Source organism: Cynoglossus semilaevis, chromosome 11 (assembly GCF_000523025.1).
Source record: "Cynoglossus semilaevis isolate Cse_v1.0 chromosome 11, Cse_v1.0, whole genome shotgun sequence".
Classification (NCBI taxonomy): Eukaryota; Metazoa; Chordata; class Actinopteri; order Pleuronectiformes; family Cynoglossidae; genus Cynoglossus; species Cynoglossus semilaevis.
The window spans coordinates 2853030-2873954 of record NC_024317.1 but is presented as its reverse complement, the minus strand read 5'-3'; the positions used below and the strand labels follow the sequence as shown (position 1 = coordinate 2873954).

At 39.0% G+C, this 20925-nt stretch overlaps 3 protein-coding genes across 8 annotated transcripts in view; 2 read left to right on the top strand and 1 right to left on the bottom strand.

Annotated features, from left to right (window-relative positions):
- Positions 1-823: 823 nt before the first annotated feature.
- Positions 824-11036, bottom strand: LOC103385880 (S-adenosylhomocysteine hydrolase-like protein 1). 3 transcript variants are annotated; one of them, XM_008319898.3, is made up of 19 exons: positions 10910-11036; positions 10518-10734; positions 10183-10387; positions 7231-7342; positions 7006-7149; positions 6744-6844; positions 6478-6580; positions 5738-5832; positions 5538-5644; positions 5327-5443; positions 4928-4991; positions 4750-4838; positions 4059-4129; positions 3878-3972; positions 3548-3646; positions 3373-3441; positions 3217-3295; positions 2823-2943; positions 824-2290 (listed from the first exon to the last, which is right to left on the bottom strand). In XM_008319898.3, the coding sequence occupies exons 3-19, from the start codon at positions 10360-10362 to the stop codon at positions 2284-2286; spliced, it is 1653 nt and encodes a 550-aa protein (XP_008318120.1). In that variant the 5' UTR covers positions 10363-10387; positions 10518-10734; positions 10910-11036; the 3' UTR covers positions 824-2283. The 3 variants fall into 3 exon arrangements, with proteins under 3 accessions (XP_008318120.1, XP_024915715.1, XP_008318119.1); XM_008319897.2 differs by lacking the exons at positions 824-2290; positions 10910-11036 and adding an exon at positions 2474-2764 and having other exon boundaries at positions 2810-2943; positions 10518-10732; XM_025059947.1 differs by lacking the exons at positions 7006-7149; positions 7231-7342; positions 10183-10387; positions 10518-10734; positions 10910-11036 and adding an exon at positions 6968-6988.
- An 88-nt stretch (positions 11037-11124) lies between these two features.
- Positions 11125-15391, top strand: srsf3b (serine and arginine rich splicing factor 3b). 3 transcript variants are annotated; one of them, XM_008319899.3, is made up of 6 exons: positions 11125-11271; positions 12166-12376; positions 12464-12607; positions 14360-14398; positions 14552-14638; positions 14789-15391. In XM_008319899.3, the coding sequence occupies exons 1-6, from the start codon at positions 11262-11264 to the stop codon at positions 14814-14816; spliced, it is 519 nt and encodes a 172-aa protein (XP_008318121.1). In that variant the 5' UTR covers positions 11125-11261; the 3' UTR covers positions 14817-15391. The 3 variants fall into 3 exon arrangements, with proteins under 3 accessions (XP_008318121.1, XP_024915716.1, XP_008318122.1); XM_008319900.3 differs by having other exon boundaries at positions 11133-11258; XM_025059948.1 differs by lacking the exons at positions 14360-14398; positions 14552-14638; positions 14789-15391 and adding an exon at positions 13089-14318.
- Positions 15392-18043: 2652 nt separating this feature from the next.
- The window catches only part of cdkn1a (cyclin dependent kinase inhibitor 1A), a 4841-nt gene continuing 1959 nt past the window's right edge, over positions 18044-20925 (top strand). Inside the window, exons 1-2 of one of the 2 annotated variants that reach the window (XM_008319902.3) lie at positions 18044-18284; positions 20726-20925. The exon at positions 20726-20925 is cut by the window's right edge and continues 257 nt beyond it. In XM_008319902.3, the coding sequence (XP_008318124.1) occupies positions 20735-20925 (191 nt within the window). In that variant the 5' untranslated portion in view covers positions 18044-18284; positions 20726-20734. Of the gene's footprint in view, positions 18285-19674; positions 20085-20725 lie in introns of those variants that run through there. The other variant, XM_008319901.3, reaches the window with a different exon arrangement.

Sequence of the window (20925 nt, the reverse complement as noted above, 5' to 3'; positions counted from 1 at the left end):
AATTAATGTTTATTAAAGGGAAATGCGAAAATGTAACAGCAGCAAGATCCTGAACTGTGATACCAAAAAAAGATTTAAAAACAATTTACAGTTGTGAACATTTTGTACAAACACTGTTTGAACCCATCATGTCGAGCTGCATAGCTACGTGTGTGTGTGCAATCTCCAGAACATTGACCACGTTGGCTGTTGGCAAACACAGTGAAGTTCTCAGCTGTTGGTGAGAACAGAACTTGCTAAATGAGTCACAAAGGCACTGTCAGGTGACCAGTAACCATGGCAACCTCACTGACTCGACGTCCTTGGATGTGACATCCGTAAAGCTGCTCTGTAAAGCTGTAACAGTGGGAGTACTTGTGTGAAAGACACAGTCAGACTGTTCTGAGTAACGGACAAATTAAATTACTGCAACATCACATACAGAAAAAAAAGGTAAAGCAACAATTGAACAACACACTGACCAGCTGGAAACCGTATGATAGACTCAATAAAAAACAAAAACAAATTAAAATTGTGCTATTAAGAAGCCCCGCTGAACAGTGTTTAAAGCATTTAAAAACAACTTTTTTTACAGCACAAAAACAGGTAGTGACAGCAACACAGAAGCTCTGATCGAAATTGAACAACAGCGACGATTTGACATGTTGACAAATTTCAAATTTCCTTTCCTGTTGATAAAACATTTGACAGATAACGTTGTTGAACATATAATATGCATACATTTCCCTCAAATAAAAAATATTTAATTTTTGTGTATTTCCATTTTTCTTTTTTCTTCACGAGCCATGAAGTAACACTTTTGGGACGTTTGTGTTCAAAATCCATTTTTCTTTTTTCTTCACGGAGCCATGAAGAAACACTTTTGGGACGTTTGTGTTCAAAAGTAAAGAAATACAGCCAGTAGGTGGCAGTAATTCAACAGAACGCAGTATTGCAGGTCACGGTTTCACTGTTTTCACTTTGTTTTAGGTAAGAATGTCTAAAGATATGTTTGATATAAATAATATATTTAATTTTAAATTATATAATTTATTTATACCTTACTATAACTGAATACAAATTGGTCATATTTCTTGTGTCCCAGTATTGTTGGAGTACAGCTTCACAAAACATTGACCGCTCACCGAAGGCAGCCACATATTTTCAGTAGACATTCAGCAGTTGTGCATTTCCATATTGGTTTATCAGGACAAATACTGAACTTTGGTGAAACAGAAGATACTTGTACACAGACATATAGTATATGGCATAGAGTATCACAACATCTGATTGGTATAATAATAAAAATCTTAAATTACTTAAAATAGTTTGATGTGAAATGAAACATGCAAATGGAAGTGAATATTAGCCGCTGCAAAAGTGATGCAAAAATACATTAACAGATTTTTTTTTAAATTGCCCTGAGGTGCAGATGCAGATTTTTAATACTGTAGATACCCATAGCTTAAGTGTGTTTCAAAATATATATTTTTAAATTCTCTTTTCATATTTTTTTTAAAATTAAAAAGTGCTTAGAATTCAGATTAACTTTATCTGCTGTGTTGGCTGCATTGTTTTGATGTTCAAAAATAATTTATGACATTGCTGTCTTTTTCAAATGGAATGTATCAAGTGAGGCAAGTTAGCAGTTTCTATAGAATAACAAAAAAAAAAAAAAGTAAAAATCATCATCTCCTGTTTCCATGGCTCATGAACAGCAGATCACATTTATTTTAACACTCAGCAGACAGAGCCACGGCTAATTCTGTTACTTTCCTTCTAGACTTCTGAAGGCCATCACTTACTAGCCAAGCACTGGACCACTTAAAAAATAATATAATTACTGACATCGTTTCACCAGCCCGACAGGAAAACTGGAGTCTTAAAATGCTCCATACAGCAGAATATTAAGTTGAACGTGTCTAAAAAGATATTTGGATTTTTTTTTTCTTTTTTTTTTTTTTAAAGCGATCACTTTTGAAATAACATAAAAGTTCATGTTCAGGCATTTGGCTGATTTCACCACATACCAATGTGATTTCAATCACACCTTTTGGCATAGTATATACTGAACTGAACTTGAAGTAACTATGGAAAGTGTGAAAATGGATGCATCAGTAAAAAGCAACTGAAGTTCTGTTGGTCGGCAGCAGGGTGCCGTGTCGTGCCTCTGCGTAGAGCAGAAAATATCATTTCATTTTTGAGGATTAGAAAAGAAAAAAAAATACATGAATGTTCTTTTTTGTTTGACACAAAGTCTTAGGCACCGTCCACAATCAGGCCGGCAGCTGGATCCCTCGTGGACTAATACCTGGAAATGTCACAAACAGGGGCTGATTATATTTGTATTAATTAAAAAAAGAGCGATGATTACCGTCAAAAAGATGATAGAAAAAAAAATAATAATATAATAATAATACATAAAAAATAAATAAAAAATATAAAATAAAAAAAGAATAGAAGAATAAATGAAGAGTAGAAAAAAGAATAGAAGAATAAAATAAAAAAATAATAAAAATTAAAATATTCCCCATTTTGATTTGTAGTTGTTTGTGAATTCCTAAAATCTTAACTGTTAACTGTACGGAGAATTTTACAATCTTTATGGACGAGGTTCGACGTCAGTGATGTGACATTTTCCTGAAGAAATCTAAATTTGCAGGATCTTTTAGATTCACTTTGCCTGTGTTCTAATTTTAAAATTTTAAACTACGGGAAAGAACTCTATTTCAAAATCAATCCAATCCAAAAACACAGTTTTGGGTCATGAACCGTCAGACAAACTGTTCCGTTGACATACATATTTAAACACCAATTTTATTTTTGCGATGCACGTTCAGTACCTGTAGTAGTTGGGTTTGAAGGGTCCGTTCTTGTTGAGGCCCAGGTATTTTGCCTGCTCATCGTTTAGTTCCGTCAGGTGGGCGTCAAAGGTGGTCAGATGGAGACTGGCCACGTATTCATCTGGAAAAAAACATCCAAAAGAGTTGAACTGAAAACAGACCACTAATACTACAAATCCTGTCAGTATATAGGGGCTATAGCACACATTTGATATTATCTCACGGGCCAAATATAATTACACTGCGGCCCAGATTTGGCCCCCGGACCTTCTGTGTTGATGTTTGGCTTTTGATATTATTTTGTTTACTCTTTTTAAAAGTAAACCCGTCCTTAGCAGATGTTTCCTAGTACTTAGATTGTTTTAGTTTAGTTTTTTATTTCTTTTTTCCTCACCCATCTTCTTAGGGAGCAGGTAGACGTCCTTCTTGTATCGTCCCTCTGGAGCGTTGTACAGCTCTATGAGGGCCAGGGCCTGAAAACACACACACAGACAAATATTACACTTTACATTTGAAAGAGGAAACCCTTGTCTGCGGTGTGTAACCTCACCTGAGTGGTGGCTGTGATGGACAGGACAAAGGTAGGAACCGTGGAGCAGCTGAGATTGAGGAGACGTCCCTGTGAAAGAAAACAGGATGAAAAAAAAAATTTTAATAAAATAAAAATGTATTTAAAATTTAGATACATCTGTGTTACTTAAAAATTGTGCAGTTGCCACATTTACCTCTGCTAAAAGTATAACTCTCTTCCCATCGGGCCAGATGATGTGGTCCACCTGGGGGCGAACTCTCTCCCACGTCAACTCCGGGGTACGCAGACTTGCCTGAAAAACATGGAGGTATCACATTTTTTTTAATCAGGGTCAGATTTTGTTAAAAATGCTTAAATCAGACCCTGTGGGATTAGCTGGTCCTGTACATATAATCATGCACTTTGTATGCTAGACCGGTGTCTTTAAACCTGGGGATCGCAGACCAATAGTGGTTCAAGGACATTGCAGTTACAGGCCTGTGTTTCGGTACAACCTGTCTGATGTATTTGAGTTCAGCCTCACCACATCGATCTCAGTGTTGGAGTGTCCCATGTTACAGACAATGGAGCCGTTCTTCATTCGGTCCAGCTGGTCTCTGGTCACCACATTCTTGTTCCCTAAAATACAAGATCAATTATTCACAGAGACTCTTCTAGTTTCCGACACGTATGACACGAGTCGAGTGTTGCGAAACCAAATTTACCGGTGCACGTGATGATGATGTCCACGTGGCGGATGACCTCGTTCAGCTTCATCACCCTGAACCCATCCATGCTGTTCACACCACAGTGGAAAAAAAGGTCAAGTAGAGGACAGTGACTAACAGGGGAGATCAACACAATGACAGACTGACTTGAAACCAAAACGATTCAAAGCTCGGTCCGTAAAATGTTTGACAAAAGAGCCGAAAAACAGACCCAAATGTGTGTCTCCTTATCAAAACAATCATTAACAGAACGGTCATAAAAACAAACCTAACAAATCAACCCGTGTAGTAAAAAAAAAAAAAAAAATTCACATCATCAGTCTAATCTAATCGTTACCATTCTCTTTATTTCAGTTTCAGTTTGATATATCAGGGCTTTCAAACGATTAAAAAACTATTTTCTTCTGTATTACGCTGTAACAGAAATTTTAGAAAAAACAGAAAAAACCTATTACTCAAAATTAAAAATGATGTGACATCACCACCAGCTGCTGTTTTCTGTCTCCCTGTCCCAGAAACAAACACTGAATTTATTTCTTTGTCTAATTTAGGTCTTTGTCGATCGATCTTGATTAATCAGGAACCAAAACAAATACATGAAGTTGAAACTAACGCCTCCTCACTCTGCCCTGTTCTTAATAATTAAGAAGACTTTGATTCTGCCAGACTTGAACCTGTTCTCCCTCACCAGGCCTGCAGTGCACAGATGGGGTCGATCTCCGTCACATAGACCACGGCGCCCAGAGCTTTCAACGCAGCACAGCAGCCTTTCCCGACCTGCGGAGACAAAATGAGAGCGCGTGTGAGGAGCAGACATGTCAAAACATCATCATTTTGACATGTCGACGTATGAAGCCGCGTCTCACCTCGCCGTATCCACACACCACCACCTGTTTGCCTCCGAACATGACGTCTGTGGTTCTCTTCAGGCTGAGTGGGGTCGATGCAAAACGTTAGTGTCAAAAAGTTGTACTTCTTTTTATGTGTTAACCCTGTAATTTTAACCCTTAATATCAGGATAGACAAACATACGGCCCGTGGGCCAAAACCTGGCCCGCTTGGTGTTTCAATCTGGCCCCCTTGGTAAATTTTAAAAAAGGAAACATATGTAAATTTATATTTCATTGTAATTAATTTAAAAAAATATGTTTTTCGCACTAGTGGACAATACCATGAACAACAGTCTACTAAAGAAATCATTCCTGTTTTTCAACCTTACTTTTGCTGTGCAGTTATTAAAGCCTTGCAGCATCGTCTGAACTCACCCGTCCAGGATCGATTCTCTGCAGCAGTAAAGGTTGTCAAACTTCTGCTTCGTCACAGAGTCGTTCACGTTCATGGCTGGGACACACAGTTTCCCAGCTTTGGACAGCTGATACAGCCTAGAGATGGAGACAGAAGTCCAACTATCTCAGCAAAAAGCCACTACATTTTGTCTGATAAATGTAGTTTTTTTTTTAAATGTAAAAAAATTACCTGTGAACCCCGGTGACACTCTCCTCTACAATGCCCCGGATCTTCTTGAAGACGTTAGGGTATTTCTTGTACACCCAGTGAGTCAAGTCTCCTCCATCATCAAGGATCTAACAGCAAAAATATTGAAAAAAAATGTATTCACTATTTCACTTGTTTTTCACCTATATTTCACGTCTAAATCAACTCAGAGCCTGACGTACCATGTTTGGCTGCCAACCCTCAGTGTTGACACAGCGGTCAATGCACCACCAGAAGTCGTCCTCCGACTCCCCCTTCCAGGCAAACACAGCCACACCTGAGAGAAAACAGGTGAGGGGAAATATTACATAAAAGAAAAAACATTTGTTTGTCTCTGAAAACAGAATCTACGTCCTGCTCTGGATTTATTATTATTATTAACCCTAGTTTAAAGGTCCAGCATGTAAATTTATGTTTAAAAAAACATGAGTTTTGCATCAGCTATCTCTGCTGAAGTTGGCCTCATTCTGAAATGACACTGATGGTGACAGTGTCCAGCATTTTCCTACATGGTCTGTTTGGAAAAAAAAAAAGAAAACTGCCACCGGGTGGCGTTTTAATGGACAATTTTGATGTCTTGTTTATATAATAAGCATGGCTTCACAGCAACTTTCAAAAGAAAACCAACTTCAAGAGAGGAGTGAGTTTACATTTCAGTCAAATGACTCTATATAAAGAGCTGTGACTTTGACCTGTCATTACTTTGTTTTCATCATGACAGGGGCTTCAAACATACGGCCTACGGGCCAAAACCAGCCCGCCCAGGGGGTTCAGTACAGCCCCGTCAATGAATGTTAAAAGTGAAAAAAGGATCACATTTAATTGTGTGCAGTGATGTGCTGTGTCACAATGACATAATTCACTAAAATTAAAATAAAATTAAAAATCCCAGCAGAAACACAGAATCATCTGTGGCTCTAACCTGTCTCTGACAGGGCGGCGGCCACTTCGTTCTGAGTGGAATAGATGTTACAGGCGGCCCAGCGGCACTGAGCGCCCAGGGCCACCAGGGTTTCAATCAGCACCTGAAACACAAAGGTGGGAAAAGGACCAGACAAGGGGAATGTTATAAAACTAAACAATGCTCCAACTAACCTGTGTTTTATGGAATTCATGAAAGTTAAAGTTAAAACAACAATTCCTTGTACTATGTCACTGCAGCATGTGAGAGTCAGAGAGAAATCTTACTGCCGTCTGGGCTGTGATGTGGGTGCAGCCCACTATTTTGGCCCCAGCCAGAGGTTTCTCACTCTGCGCTCTCTTCCTCAGTGAGATCAGAGCAGACATGTCTGTAAACGAGTCACACAAACAAGACAAAAAAAAAAAGAAATACATGATACGGTAATAAATATTTTTTTCCTGCTTCACAGTTTCCTGGATGACTAGTCAGTTCTCATTGGTCCATACCGCACCTTGTTCTGCGATCTCGATCTCGCGTCTTGGTCCATACCTTGTTCTGCGATCTCAATCTCGCGTCGGCCAAATTCGACCTGTTTGATGTTCTTGACGCAGAAGTCACTGCTGCCTTTGGAGTTGACCTGAGTTTTGTCCCGCGGTGAAGTCTCGTCATCGGAGCTGTCCGAGTACGAGGCCGCTGCAGAGAACAAAAAAAAAGGATATTTTAAATTTTGGCTCAGCAGTTGTCATAAAAATGAAAGAAGACGCTGACTCTCACCAGAGCTGTAGCTGTCTGTGGATGACTGAGAGATGGAGCGGGACAGAGAGCGGCGGGCCGTCTTGGTAGGGAAACGACTGAACTCCTGCTTGTCCTCCACAAACTGAATTTGCTGAAAGAATAATGAAAAACTAATCAAATTTGTTTGTTTTTTTAAAAAGGCCAATGGGCATAGACTTTATTACGGAAAATGTACAAAATTACATTTTCAAAACTAAAAAATGTGACTCAGTGATTTTGTTCTTTTTGGACCGTGTTGGACGTCTCAACGTCTGTGTACTTTACAATAAACAAATACAACAGAGTTGGCCAGTAAACACAGAGAGAGTATTTTTTTAACATTAAAAAGTAGTGTAAAAAGAAGAACTCTTTCTTGTAAAGATCCCACTCTCCTGGCAGAGTGAACACCTTGTTTACTACTATCTTTAGCTTACTCAGCTAACTCTGAGAAGCTAAACCAGTGGAAAGCTGTTTACAGTGAAGCAACACGATGTGTTAATTTATTTTTCCTGCGGGTGCTGTAACATAACCCACCTACAGTATATTCATAGTAAAGACTTTCCGGGAAAGAACATATGGCACAGCCGCTCACATCAGCAGTTTTAAAAACAAGCACGGCTGTTACACCATTAATATGACATATGATCTGATAATTACAAGGCAGCTGTGGATTAATCATAGTTAATTATGTTTCAGTCAGATTATTATTTTTTTTATCTTGACGGCGTCTTGTGGAACGCATCAAAAGTCACTTTCAAACCCTGTTGTCGTCAGTGATATTGATCAGTCTACAGTCCCACGACAGCCCTTTGACAGTGTCGTCAGTCACATTTATGCACTTGTCCCAAGTGGTATTTAAACCCTGAGGTGCTTCAGTGAAACCAAAACTTTTTTTTTCCACAGTGTGCTTAAATAACAGCATGTTATTATAATTATTAATTAAATGTAATTATGGCATTCATTTCAGCAGCTGTAATTATTTCACTTCAAATCAAAATAGTGGTTTAAGGAATTCTGGGCATTAGAAATTGAACCGTGTCAGACCTTGAGAATTCAACCAACAGATGGCAGTGTCAATGATCCTACAGTCCTGTCTGATTGTCTCTACCGGTGAACATAAGTCTCTGCAGTTGAAGAACCTCCACATTCCAGTGAAAATAACATGGTAACCAGGAACAATGTGGTCCTCAGTCTTCAGTGACAGGTCAGTACATACCTTCTCCGGACCAGGATAGTGTTCACCACCGGGGGCACCAGAGTCTGACACTCTGATACTGACGTCTAGGTTTCCCTGGGTCCGTGAAGACTTTGTTATCAAAAACATGATTGTATTTCTTCACCGTGTGACTCATGCTTATGGTGATGCAGCTGACATTTGAAAGTACTCCAAGTTCTGTGTTACACTGTTACACTGTTACACAGCGTACGTTGTCAGAGTACAGTTTGCTGTCGGAGCTCAGACGAATCTCTAATCTAGGTATTAGATATCTGTTCTGCTGCGCACATGAAGTCCTAGAATCAGTCAGGGGTTTTTTTCTCTTCTTAAAGTCTGATAATGTTGGCTGATTAATTGATGACTTGTTGGCTGAATTTTTTTTAAATGGGTGATATATATATATATGGGTTATATATATAATTAAAATAAAAATATAAAAAATATATTTTCTATTTTTTAGAACATATATTTGAAAGAAATAAATGACTAAAAAAAGATTTTTACAAAACAAAATCTTTCCACATGGTTTTCAGTCTCTTTGGAAACTGATTTGCTTTCAACTAACTGTTAATAACTAAGCGTTAACTGCAGCGTGTCACCATTTAACTGAACATCCATAGCACCGTGTTTAACATTTACCAAACATTCATGTGAAAAACAGTATAGATCTGGAGGTGAAAACCAATATTTTCTGAGTTTTTTAACATAACTTTACTCTGACTCTCAGGACTACCCAGCCGACGCCATTAACTCTGGGTTAACCACAGCCGTTTTCAGCAGTTTCTTCATCAATTTTTTTTTCAACACTTTGACATTTCTGTTTTTCAGAATTTTAATGGAAACAATTATGATGATTAGGCAACACTGCTGCGTTTGCAATTTGAATGATTAACTGCAGGCGAACAAATATGTGATAATTGCAGCCGGCCTAAATACCAGGTGATTTTTACCACGTCGAAAACTTCATCTTTAACATTCTTAACGTCAACCTACATAATGATGCAGGTTTCATATGTCAATGTTTTCCTCAAGGACATCACATCATTTTAACTTTACACACTGACCACATTTGATTAACATCCGGTGATATTTCATACCAAATAAAAGAAGACTAATTATCAGGCCCTGCCCCAAAGGAGAATGAGGATGTGAAACAGACCATAATAAGGCTGCCAGACCGGGGTTCCACAAAACTGCTGAGACTTTGTCTTTTGACAGATTCTTAATCACTGCTGAAAAAAAGTCTCTTTTCTGCAGTAGACAAAAAAAGACAAAGACAAATGTGGCGTATGATGAGCGATGTTAATAGGGTGTGCAAACATGTTCCACAGAATAATAGGCTGCAAATCTTCCTGGTTCCTTGAAGAACAAAGAAATCTTTTTGCACCTGAAATTCTCTGTTTCCTTGAAGTGTAGTGCACGAGGTCATGGAAAATATTTGCCTAAAACAAAGGCTGTTATTATGCAAACGTTAAATATTGTAGAATAAAAATATGCACAAATCAATTTTCTATCAACTACATTTTACTACAAGTAGTTGAGTTGTGTTTCTGCCAATGTCAAAATGTATAATTTTATTAATAAATAATTGATATTAGCCTTAAGATGTTAAGATAACTTTGTTGCAGATGATCTTTTTTCTTTTACTATTAAGGCTTTTTTGTGTTTGTTTTTTGAAATTAAATACAAAATTGACCAAAAAGCAGGCAACAGGGCAACAATTATTTAGCAATTACCTTCTTCACAGGTTTGTGAGTGGGTACAGCGCTGAAGACGGATGACAGCTCTCCCATGTTCAGGTCGCTGTTCTTGCTTACGGTCATGGCTGAATATTTCTCCGCCACGTTTTCACTTTCTTTCGCCTCTTTGCTCGCCTGCTTCACCTCCAGCCTCGTCTCTCCGGCCGCCTCTGACATGCTGGCTGCGGCGGACTGAAGTTACCTGTGTAAATACACACGGTGCGATTGGAACAGCTACATCTACTACGGTGGTACATATGTGAGGCCAAGTGCCGCTAACTAGCTCACACAGCTACAGCAGTGACAGGAAGTGTTAGTATTGAATTACTTACAATAGAAACAATCAGAGGGAAACGTCCAGAATCAAGTGTCTGCTTGAAGGCTGTTCGGCTCGTCGCTGACAAATGTCACTGTGTGTTGGTTTGCAGAGTTCAGTGGAGTGAAGTGCATCCGCGATATTTCCCAGCTGGCTCCGCTGTCACTTGGCTCGAGTAAGTTTGTGGGCGGGAACCAACGTGGAGGGGCGTATCCTCTGTTATGGTGAGTTCCCTGTCGTAGGATTAAACATTACAAAATGAAAGGACTCAGAAACACACTGATTAGATTCGATCAGTGGTTCTTTACACCGCGCACAAACTCTAAAAATTTAAATGCTAAACCTTTAAATATGAATGTTGTTGCACCTGTTATATTTTTAAAGACGTTTAAACAGCTCCAAACTCACGTTGTGGCTAAAGCTGGTATTGTAATTCTCGTTTATATTTGATCCAGTGCTGTTGCTGTTTTCTGTTCAATTTATATTTGTTTCTCTCGACTAGGTAATATCAGTCATTCCTATAATCTACGTGGCGGTACATAACGTGTGTCGAGGAAAGAACATAGACTTAATTTAAACTACACAAATTTCAACAACGTTGACTAAACTCCGCCCTTCCGGTAGTCACTCCCCGTTCGCGGCGCCAGCCACCGACGTATATTCCGCTGCGCCATTTTCCTTCGAGGACTGTGAAAGAAGGAGCAAGAGAAAGAAGTCAATCAAGCCATTGTGAAATTTATTAAATAAATTTGACAAGGTAATGTCGCCAGGTAAAGTTGAACAAGTTCATTTCTTCATTTTTACACTACAATGTATGCTCACAGCGACATATTTAGCTGTTTTTCTCCATACTAGAGCTTTGCATTCCAAATGAGGCCGTCTCGGTTTCAACAAGGCGACAGCCATTTTAGCTATTCTCCATATGCTACCGTTAGCTTTTACCGCATGTAATTCTCTATAATGATGTCTAAAGTTAATAATGATGCGGCTTAAACAGCTGGATTGTTGTATGAAAACATCTAAACATCAGTTTCTCGTTGAATGAAAACATCTAAATATCAGTTTCTAGTTGAACGTTCTACGTTTCGGTTGTCAATATTGCTTCTGCTAAACTAGCGTTAGCTTGGTTTGCGAGGGTTGTTGGAAAAGTAGGCCAGGCCTGGTCATTCTTAAAAATGAATCGATGATTTTCGTGTTTAATTTAGTCTTATTCTATTTTAATGGTGCTGCTTTCTCACGGAACTTTATAATCGTTATGTATCGACGGCTTTTGAAAACATATTTTTGACTACGCCGATTTTTAACGTTCTACCATAAATTAACGATGTTATACCCATTAAAGAACATTTAGTTATTACAGCTGGAATATATACGTGGCGATGGGACAAAAAGTCTGGAATAGTAGTTTTCCTCACATAGTAGTATAGAAATGTTTGTTCCAAATGCAGTTTATTGAACGTAATACCAAGTTGCATTTGTAGGAAGTGAAGTATCATTTAGCTGTTGAGTAAAATAACCCAGAAGTGAATCATTGGCGACCTAACTATGTTTTAAAATAAGATAAGAGGTTGATTTCCAGTTTTAACTGAAATTGATGTAATAGAATCTCTTTAAATTTAAATTGAATAGATATTTTACTTTTGTGTTTTTTCTCCCCACTACAGAACCAGCCATGCATCGAGATTGTCCTCTCGACTGCAAAGTCTATGTTGGCAATCTGGGCAATAATGGCAACAAAACAGAGCTAGAGAGGGCATTTGGTTACTATGGTCCCCTCCGCAGTGTGTGGGTGGCGAGGAACCCCCCAGGCTTTGCCTTTGTAGAGTTTGAGGATCCAAGAGATGCCAATGATGCAGTACGGGAGCTTGACGGCAGGTAGGAGGACCTGTAACATCTGAAACTACAGGCAGTGAAATAGTACGTACATTTTGGGGCACATATTGAAGAAGAGTATTTTTACAGGTCACTGTGTGGTTGCCGTGTGCGAGTCGAGTTGTCAAATGGGGAGAAACGCAGTCGGTCCCGTGGTGCCCCTCCTTCGTGGAGCAGACGCCCCAGAGAACGAGATGACTACAGACGTCGTAGCAGCCCTCCTGTCAGGCGAAGGTGAAAAATCTTTTGTTTGGTGACAAACGTTGGAGACTAAATAAGTTATCTATAGATGCATCAACTTTTCTGTTCTGTGACTTGGCCCTTTTTAACTGCAGATTAATTCCTTTATTGTTAATTACAACATTCCCTTTCTCCTATCTAGATATTTGTTGGAAATGTCTTAAGGTTTGCAGTTTCATCATCATTGACATTTATACCATTGACTGTTGAAAATCAGACAAGATAGATTCAAAAAGAAGCCTTGATTATGGCAATAACATTTAATTACAGAGTAGTTAGTTAAACTAGTCAAAAATTAATCATTTTCCTCCTTTTGCTGCATTTAATTAGTGAATCAGGCATGCAGAATTGGTCTTTTTCTCTGTCAGGATAACTTGATTTATTTTAAATTTGGGGGGGACGGGTGAAAGTGTCAAATGTGATGCTTTTTCCTTTTGTCTGAGGATGCTTTTTATTTTTCATCTATATTAATAAGAATGAAACCCGTTGCAGAGCCACCACCATGCCTCTTCTCACCACCCTCTGAGTCAGTCAACTAGTCTTCTTTCAGCATCATGTGACTGCTGATCGTCGTGCCCCAATCAGCTTGGCTGGTGCTGTTACATGACCCAGGCATGGCCAGTCGTCAGGTTGCACCAGCCCATTGGTTCCTCAGCATGCCGTTCTCAACCACCTCTTCCTCCAACCTTAAACCAAACGGCAGCGGCCCACCTCACATTCCCGACCAATCAGCGTATTACGTTTCCATATGTCTACAACCTACCAGCAGCAGCCTTCGGCTAACCAATTAAAGCAAGAAAAAAAGCTACAGCCAGCCCCCACCTGCCTGCCACCTAATCACCTTGCAGCATCTGGCCTGTCCTATTCAGCAAATTCTACCCACCCGGGCGACAGTCTGCCTCCCTTTCTTCATATCTAGCTTGTTGAAAACCAAAAATACTAGTAAGTTTTCCTACTTCATTCAGTACACTGCTGATTAGTTTTGAAAGTGAAGAGACAGCTGGTTTGTACAGGTTCTACTTTTTCTAAACCATTGAATCACAATTTTATTGTTTTGCCCTCCACCATTATTAACATAGTTCTTGCTTCAAAATGGAAGTGATCCAACACAAAAAGGTTTTAAACTTCATGTTCTCAGAGACTTCAATTTTAGATTTTTGTTTTTCTTTAGGGGCTTTGGTCATAGATTTGAAATCAGGTGAATCAAAAAATGTTCAACTCCCCAACAAAAACCAGCAGCAGTTTTGTCTTTTTTTACCGTAGCAGTGGTTTTTGTTAATAGTTTACTACAGTGACCCTGTATGTGAAAATTGCTAGAAAGTTGTACTACTTCCCCTGTCAGGGTCAGTCCAGAGTGTGTAGATGTATAACTGATTTAAATGTTGCTTGTCATCTCCCTGAAGTCAGGTCAATTTGGAGAAACTGTTTATTTTCCAGTGCGTACAAGACTTAACCTTTAATCAACACAGATGCATACAGGGAACAATAAGAATGAACTGTACTGTAGGTTAGAGAGGTGATATCTGGGTGACCTGCCATCTATATCTGCTGGGTCTGTTGCCTTCAGCTTTATTTTCAAAGAATAATTGACTCCATGGCTGGTCTAAGGCCTTCACATTTTGAGTTCCCGAAATTGACAAACACCCATGTTTGGTGGAATTTTTTTTTTATATAAACGGCATGGAGATGGAAAAAAAAAAAAAAAGAAATGAATGAATTTATAACACTTGTATTTTTCCTGCACAGATCACCACGCAGGAGGAGTTTCAGCCGCAGTCGTAGCAGGTACGTCAGCTTTTGCACTGCAGAAGATGCTGAGAAATCTAACCAATGACCTCTGTGTTTGGAAATAGAGATTAAAGTATCTGTACACTGTGATTTGATACCTGCGCTGGTTCGAGTCGATGGAGTGATCTAATTGCTTGTTGGCTTTGTCAGGTCATTCTCCAGGGACAGGAGGAGGGAGAGATCACTCTCCCGTGAGAGGAACCACAAACCTTCAAGATCCTTTTCTCGATCCAGGAGGTACTGCTCGTCTAAGATTGAATTTATTTTCACTGATTTAGAAAACACATTTCAAAAGTGTCTGAAATGCTTAGAATATTTACGTTTAAGTGATTCTATTTTTTTTTTTCAAGTAATGTTTTAGTGATTTTACTTTTCTTTTTCTTGCAGCCGCTCCAGGTCGAATGAGAGAAAGTAAAGCACACGTGGAGGTGTAAAGGGAATTATGATGAACGGTTTTACAGGCTTTGACGTTAAATGATGGACTTCGTCTCTAGTAATTTTTGTGTTGTTTTTTTTTTTTTAAATCAAGCATTTTAGTCTCCCTCATTCTGCTGATATTGTAAATTCAAAATTTTTTAGAGGGTGCGTACAGGATTTTGCCTCGACAAATGACCTGTCACTCAGCCCTGCAGTAGTTGAACCACCCAGCATTCCAGTTCATCAGTAAATCCCTTGAGACTTTTGGTCTTTGTACAGTAATGTACTGTGTAGTTCGACAAGTTGTGAGTTGTGATTTGTTCATTTTCATTGCATAAACACACCTACTTTTTTTATCTGATCATTAACGACCGGGATAATCTGTAATTGTATCCTTTTTCTTTCCTAGATTAGTTTTTTTTGGATTGTGCTACTTGGCTCCATGTGTTAGCTGGAGATGCAAGGTGGCATTTTTACAGGTATATTCACACAAGAAAAACTATTGTCTATCATTTTCCATTGTTTCATACTGTTTGAAATTATCTCAATAAATTCTGGTTGCTAAAAAAAATATACCTGTTAGTTTTTGTTTCTGATGCTGTTGTTAACTTTGTCATTGCAACATCTGTTAGTTTTTGTTTTGTTTTTTAGTTTGCTGTTGTTAACTTTGTCATTGCAACACAAAACGCTCGTGGCATTACCATCCAAACGTTAATAGAATTAATTTTCGAGGGCGCTCGTGTCATTAACATCCAAACGTTAATAGAATTAATTTTCACATAACTGCAGGTGAGATATTGGTGTATATATGACGTATGTTAATTTAATACTTAAAATATATTACTGTTATTTTACCTACACTACACAGTGACATTTTGTCTTAAAATATTTTTAAGGAGGTTGAGGGGAAAATAGCCCTTGTTTACAATGATGTATAACTACAAAGAACAGAAATAAGGATTAATTGAGGACAACATGGGGTTAAGTATTACAGTGATTTATTAATATATTTAATTTGACATAGTAAGTATTACACAAAGGGATTTATTAATATATTTAATTTGACATATGTCAAAATAATATAGTCCAACAATTAAATATTTATTTAAGGCACCACCTGTGAACAAACCTACACCAGGTTACAGCAGCACCTGAAGGGGGCGATAACAGGACATATGCCTTATGTTATGTTCACACCAACATCTTCAAATTCTTATGGACTGAACCAAAGTGATTAAAGAACTTGATAAAAGTACTGGGATCATGTGCTGTCAGACTGTCAAAAGTTTCCCTCCTTTTTCTCTTGAACACAGTGTCTGGTGTGTGGCTGTTATGTAATATGATTGACATTAACCCTTTCCCCAGTTATATGTATATATATATATATACTGTATATATTAAGACCTACTAATAAATGTGTCCTGGTGACTCTGACAGAGCCTCGGTTATTAAAAACGTGCACTCAGGACCCGTGTTTTAAAAATGTACTCTGGATTCTGTGATTCTAGTGATTTATATTGAACCATAAACGCATCATAAATGGTGATGAAGCAGTAATTCAATATACTGACTGTTAATACAACGTCACATTCTAAACACAGTGCTTTAAAAAGTAGAATTTATCGAAAACAAAACATCTGTGTGATTTTTTTTTCTTCACAAATCCTTCTGTAGAACACGCGTTTCTCCCAACTGTCCAATTGCGTGTTTTTTTTTTTCGTCACACCCCACGGCTCTCCGTTCACGCACACAGTCCACGTGAACCGGCACAACACAGAGACTTCATGCTCTCAAATCTCCGCGCGCTTTTCCACCCGTTACTTAAACAGCCCCCAGTGACGTCACAGAAGCCCTGAGTCATCTTTTTGGTCTCCACGGAGACGGCTCACTCTGGGAAGCCGGGAATCTATTTCCACCCACTTTTTAACGTAACGCGCGCGCGCGCGCACACACACACACAGAGCAGCAAATACGCAAATGAAGCCGATTTTAGACTAGTCTTTGAATATGTTTATTCATAATGTGGGCCGGTCAGCTGAATACAATTTTAAATCTGTTTGAGTGACTGGGATTAGTAATAATTAATAATAATATTTATTTATTTTTTCCAGTATATATTGCTGGAACAAGTTACAATAACCATAGTGGTTGGAGTACAGTTTCTGAACCATGATCTCAGTCAGAGATCAAATAAATAAGTGTTGTTTTTTTTTTCTGACTGAGATCATCAAATAAATAAGTGTTGTTTTTTTTTTTTAATGTTATCTCTATCACTCTTCACTTTGACTGGTTATAAAAGTGCTGGGGTAAACAGTGTAGCTGCCTTTATGTTGAGAGATAACAAAGTGTGGACTCAGCTGTAAAAACGTACAGGCCTTCACTGACACACAGCTGCCATTGGTTCACATCCAGTACAGGCATATCCTTGTTTTTGTTTAGACCTCAGTGACATTAGTGAACATATCAACACTGAATATTCAGGTGCCAAATGTAAATGAATAAAAAAATTGAAATGGAAACAGGTGAAAAATCAGAATAATTTATTATGTGAAGCATTGAAATACACAAATGAAAAAAACAATGCATAATTGACTTTTAAAATTGAAACTAATGTTGCAATGTCTTTGTGATGATATCTTGTGAGTTGAGAATGTTTTTTCAGCTGTTCCCTACAAGAGGTTGACTGATTTTTGTTTTTGTTTTATTTGGGTTTTTTGTGTATTTTTTTGTTGTTGTTGTTTTGTTGTGTAATTCTGTGTCTTTTTTTGGTCTAATGCTGTAAGCTAAAAAGTACAAAGTAAAAATACAAAGAACAAATAAAGTTGGATTGGACTGAACTATACATGCTAACAGCTAACAGCTAACATCTTGGCTCAATACAATCGGATACAAACGTCTTCCTCGTTTTCCCCCCTAAAAACAGAGCTATTCATCGAATCCAAGTGAGTTTTCCTTCGTTTGAAGATCGTTCCAGACATTCTGTAATGTTCATTTATGACTCACTCCACAGAAACTGTACTCCGGTCTTTCCTACTGTGGCCATTTCTGACATGCGCACTAGGGGGGGAAGAAAGTTCTGGGTCATCCCGTGCTGGAATTTCCTCCGCTCTACTACAGATGTACACTTCACGTGTTCACATGTATTTACGGGGCCAAATCCACGTGTGTGAGGCTCGTAGCTCCGCCCCACACGCTGCAGCGTGAAGCCCCGCCCACATGAGTTGATAAAGTTTAGTCGGAGTCCGTGAGGAGACTTGAAGAAACGACCAAGGAGCAAAGCGGTCGCTGGCTTTTATTCGTTTGATTCAAAGGTTGTTGTTGGGGTTTTTTTTAGGTCGAGTTTCAGCAAAACTGAGAGATTTTTTACCTCTTTTAGTCCGATTTGATACAGAACAACTGAACAGTCACTCAACGAGTTGGAAATCAGGAGAATCTGATCCGGATTTGACTAGAGTCGGCGGAGTGTGTAAGTAGAAAAAAGATGAATGAATACGTCAACAATAACAAAAGTTTATTTTATTTTTTTATTTACCTCGACACCTTCAACTGTTTTCTGTCCCACTTTAAAGTCAGTGAAGCTCCATGTTTGTGATATTTAGGATGTTACCGGTTGATAGTTGACAGTGGAGTCCGTGGAGTTTTTGATGGGATATAAATCCGAGGTGATGATGTTTCAGGGATTAAACGTTAATCTGACATAACTGGGGGTTTCTGTTTTTAATTATGGAAAAGCTTTTTTTTTTTCCACGGAGTTTTTGGTCAACGTGTTATTTTTGTGTATGAGTGTGTGATGTGACAGAGAGGGAGGCGAGGCTGCAGACAGTGACAGCCTCAGTGGGACCGGTCCACGAGTTTCACACTCACGTGGAGCCCTGTAGTAAACTGGGCTGGGCTCATGCTCATACACACACACTCATTCTCCCGCCACAAGCCTTGAATCACTCCTCTCTGCCACGCCCCCCTCCGTCTCCAGTCTCTGACGTCCTCTGGGTGTAGGCAGGGAGCGAGGGTGAGTCAGGGGTTCTATTTCTGACTCCCTTCAAATCTTCCCTTCTCTCACACGAACACTTTCATCCAGGAAGTTGTTGTTTTGTTTGTTTGTTTGTTGCCAACCCCCTGACCCCCCCCCCACTCCAAACACATGCAGAATAATGATAAAGATTCCAGTCAAGGCGTTCACTCCAGATTACCAGTCAGTGTGAATGTGAGTGTGAATGGTTGGTTACAAATTTTAACAATTTTTTTTTTAAAAAAGCTATGCTTTGAAAAAATTTCCAGCATAGGATAAAAACATTTTTTTATTTTAATTAAGTGTGAATTTAAAGTTAAATGAAAAAAGAAAGTCTTCAGAAAAGTTTTATTTTACAGAATTATTTTTCATACATTTTTGTAATTGAGTTTAAAGTTTTGATCTCAGAGTTCAAATTCCTTGATTTCTTTTTTCTCCATAATCCTGACTTATTTTTTCCTATATTAAACTTGGAATTCGTTTATTTAAACTTTATTAAAGGTTTATTTAAAGTTTATTTAAAGTTTATCTGTTTATTTAACTTTATTAGAGGTTTATTTAAGAGGTTTATTATTTAAAGTTTATTCAAAGTTCATGCTCTTCCCGGTGGTCCCATCTTGGACTGCAGTTCCTGGAAAAATGCCACATCACATGTCTTGAGTCCCCCCCTCTCCTCCCCCCCTGACTGAACTCAGTGTCTGTGAACGAGTCAGTTGATGTCGCTCACGTCTGTTTATTCAGGTGGAAAACATAAACATTTTGTGCCTTTGGTCTAAAGGCTGGGAATGAAACAGATCTGTGGCTGAATGTTTAAATCTGAGGACACATTTTCTATTAGGGTTTTTCCTGTAAAAGAATTCCAGGAAAACTGTACTTCCTGGATGTGACCTGTTCTCCGGGAAGGAAGTCGTTTCCTGTCTGTAGTTCTCACGGGGGAGAATTCCCCTACATTCACACCTGTGGTGATCGTTAAATTCCCACGTCATTCTGGTTGAAGACTTTCTATTTTAAATATCGACCCCGTAACACCGACTCTGGCTGAATTGTTTTTCTTTGCCGCCATCTTGTGGCGACTGTGAGCAATAGACGGCAGCGATGAGTCAGTGCTGGGGGACTTGTCCTTACATGTCTGCCCTGGACTATGTTGAGACATGTACCAGTGAGTCAGTGACTGTCTGCTTATAAATGCTGCACCGTGACAGCAGATCAGAGATGTTTGGTAGTTCACTGACGACACTGGTACTACACTCAGCCATGGTAAGACCGAACTTTAACTTTAACAGAACCTTCTACCGATTTTAGAATGAAGTTTTTACGGATAAGTAAACAAGAAGTTGTTTGTTTTTTGTGTGTTACCTACGAGGAATTTTCTTTGGATATTATTGCAGCAGAATTACACAGAAAAATAAAAAGTGAAAAACTATGTTAGAATTTAACGAAGTTTTATATACAGACAAATATACATGACAGATGAAATATGCGTCCAGGTTTAGATGGGTTTAAAAATTTAGTATTTAAAGTATTTAAAGTGCAAGATGGATGATTGATGTGTGAAGGAGCTGGATGAGCAAGACGTGTTTTGGGGGGGGCGGGGGCGTCAGTGGGAGTCTTTCTGTTTGTTACTGAGACTAACAGCAGGTGGGGAAAAACTGTTTTGGTCCAGGTGGATGACAGCCTTCTGCCACAAGGGGGCGCCTCAAAGAGCATTCAACTTTTCAATACTTGTACTGTATTTTACAGTGATTCTTCTGGGGCACGGTCTAGCCCCCCCTGTAGACCAGTGTAGACTAACTACTGTTGTCTCCATCCGTGGCCCCCAGACTCAGCTGTGGAGATGAGACGTGTTCAGTGAAGTCATTCTATAATTTAACTCCTTGTGTTCTATCTGTGTCCAACAGTGCAGAACAATGGCAGCTCCTCAGAAAGTTTTGAGCCCTTTTGGGAACGGCCCCACTCGACGAAACCTCTTCGGCCCAGTCGACCGAGAGCAGCTGCAGGTAGAATACCAGACGGCCCTGCGGAAAGACCTGGAAGACGCTTCTCGACGCTGGGGCTTCGACTTCGTCTCCGACAAGCCCCTGGAGAGCGGCGACTACCA

What these genes read in the sequence shown, in the direction of transcription:
- LOC103385880 (XM_008319898.3), bottom strand. Translation starts at nt 10,362, where the DNA reads ATGTCAGAGGCGGCCGGAGAGACGAGGCTGGAGGTGAAGCAGGCGAGC. An exon ending in ACATCACAGCCCAGACGGCA is followed by an intron (nt 6,581 to 6,743) that starts GTAAGATTTCTC and finishes TTTGTGTTTCAG; the next exon opens with GTGCTGATTGAAACCCTGGT. An exon ending in AGGGTTGGCAGCCAAACATG is followed by an intron (nt 5,645 to 5,737) that starts GTACGTCAGGCT and finishes TTTTGCTGTTAG; the next exon opens with ATCCTTGATGATGGAGGAGA.
- srsf3b (XM_008319899.3), top strand. An exon ending in AGCCCTCCTGTCAGGCGAAG is followed by an intron (nt 12,608 to 14,359) that starts GTGAAAAATCTT and finishes TTTCCTGCACAG; the next exon opens with ATCACCACGCAGGAGGAGTT. An exon ending in TCCTTTTCTCGATCCAGGAG is followed by an intron (nt 14,639 to 14,788) that starts GTACTGCTCGTC and finishes TTTTTCTTGCAG; the next exon opens with CCGCTCCAGGTCGAATGAGA.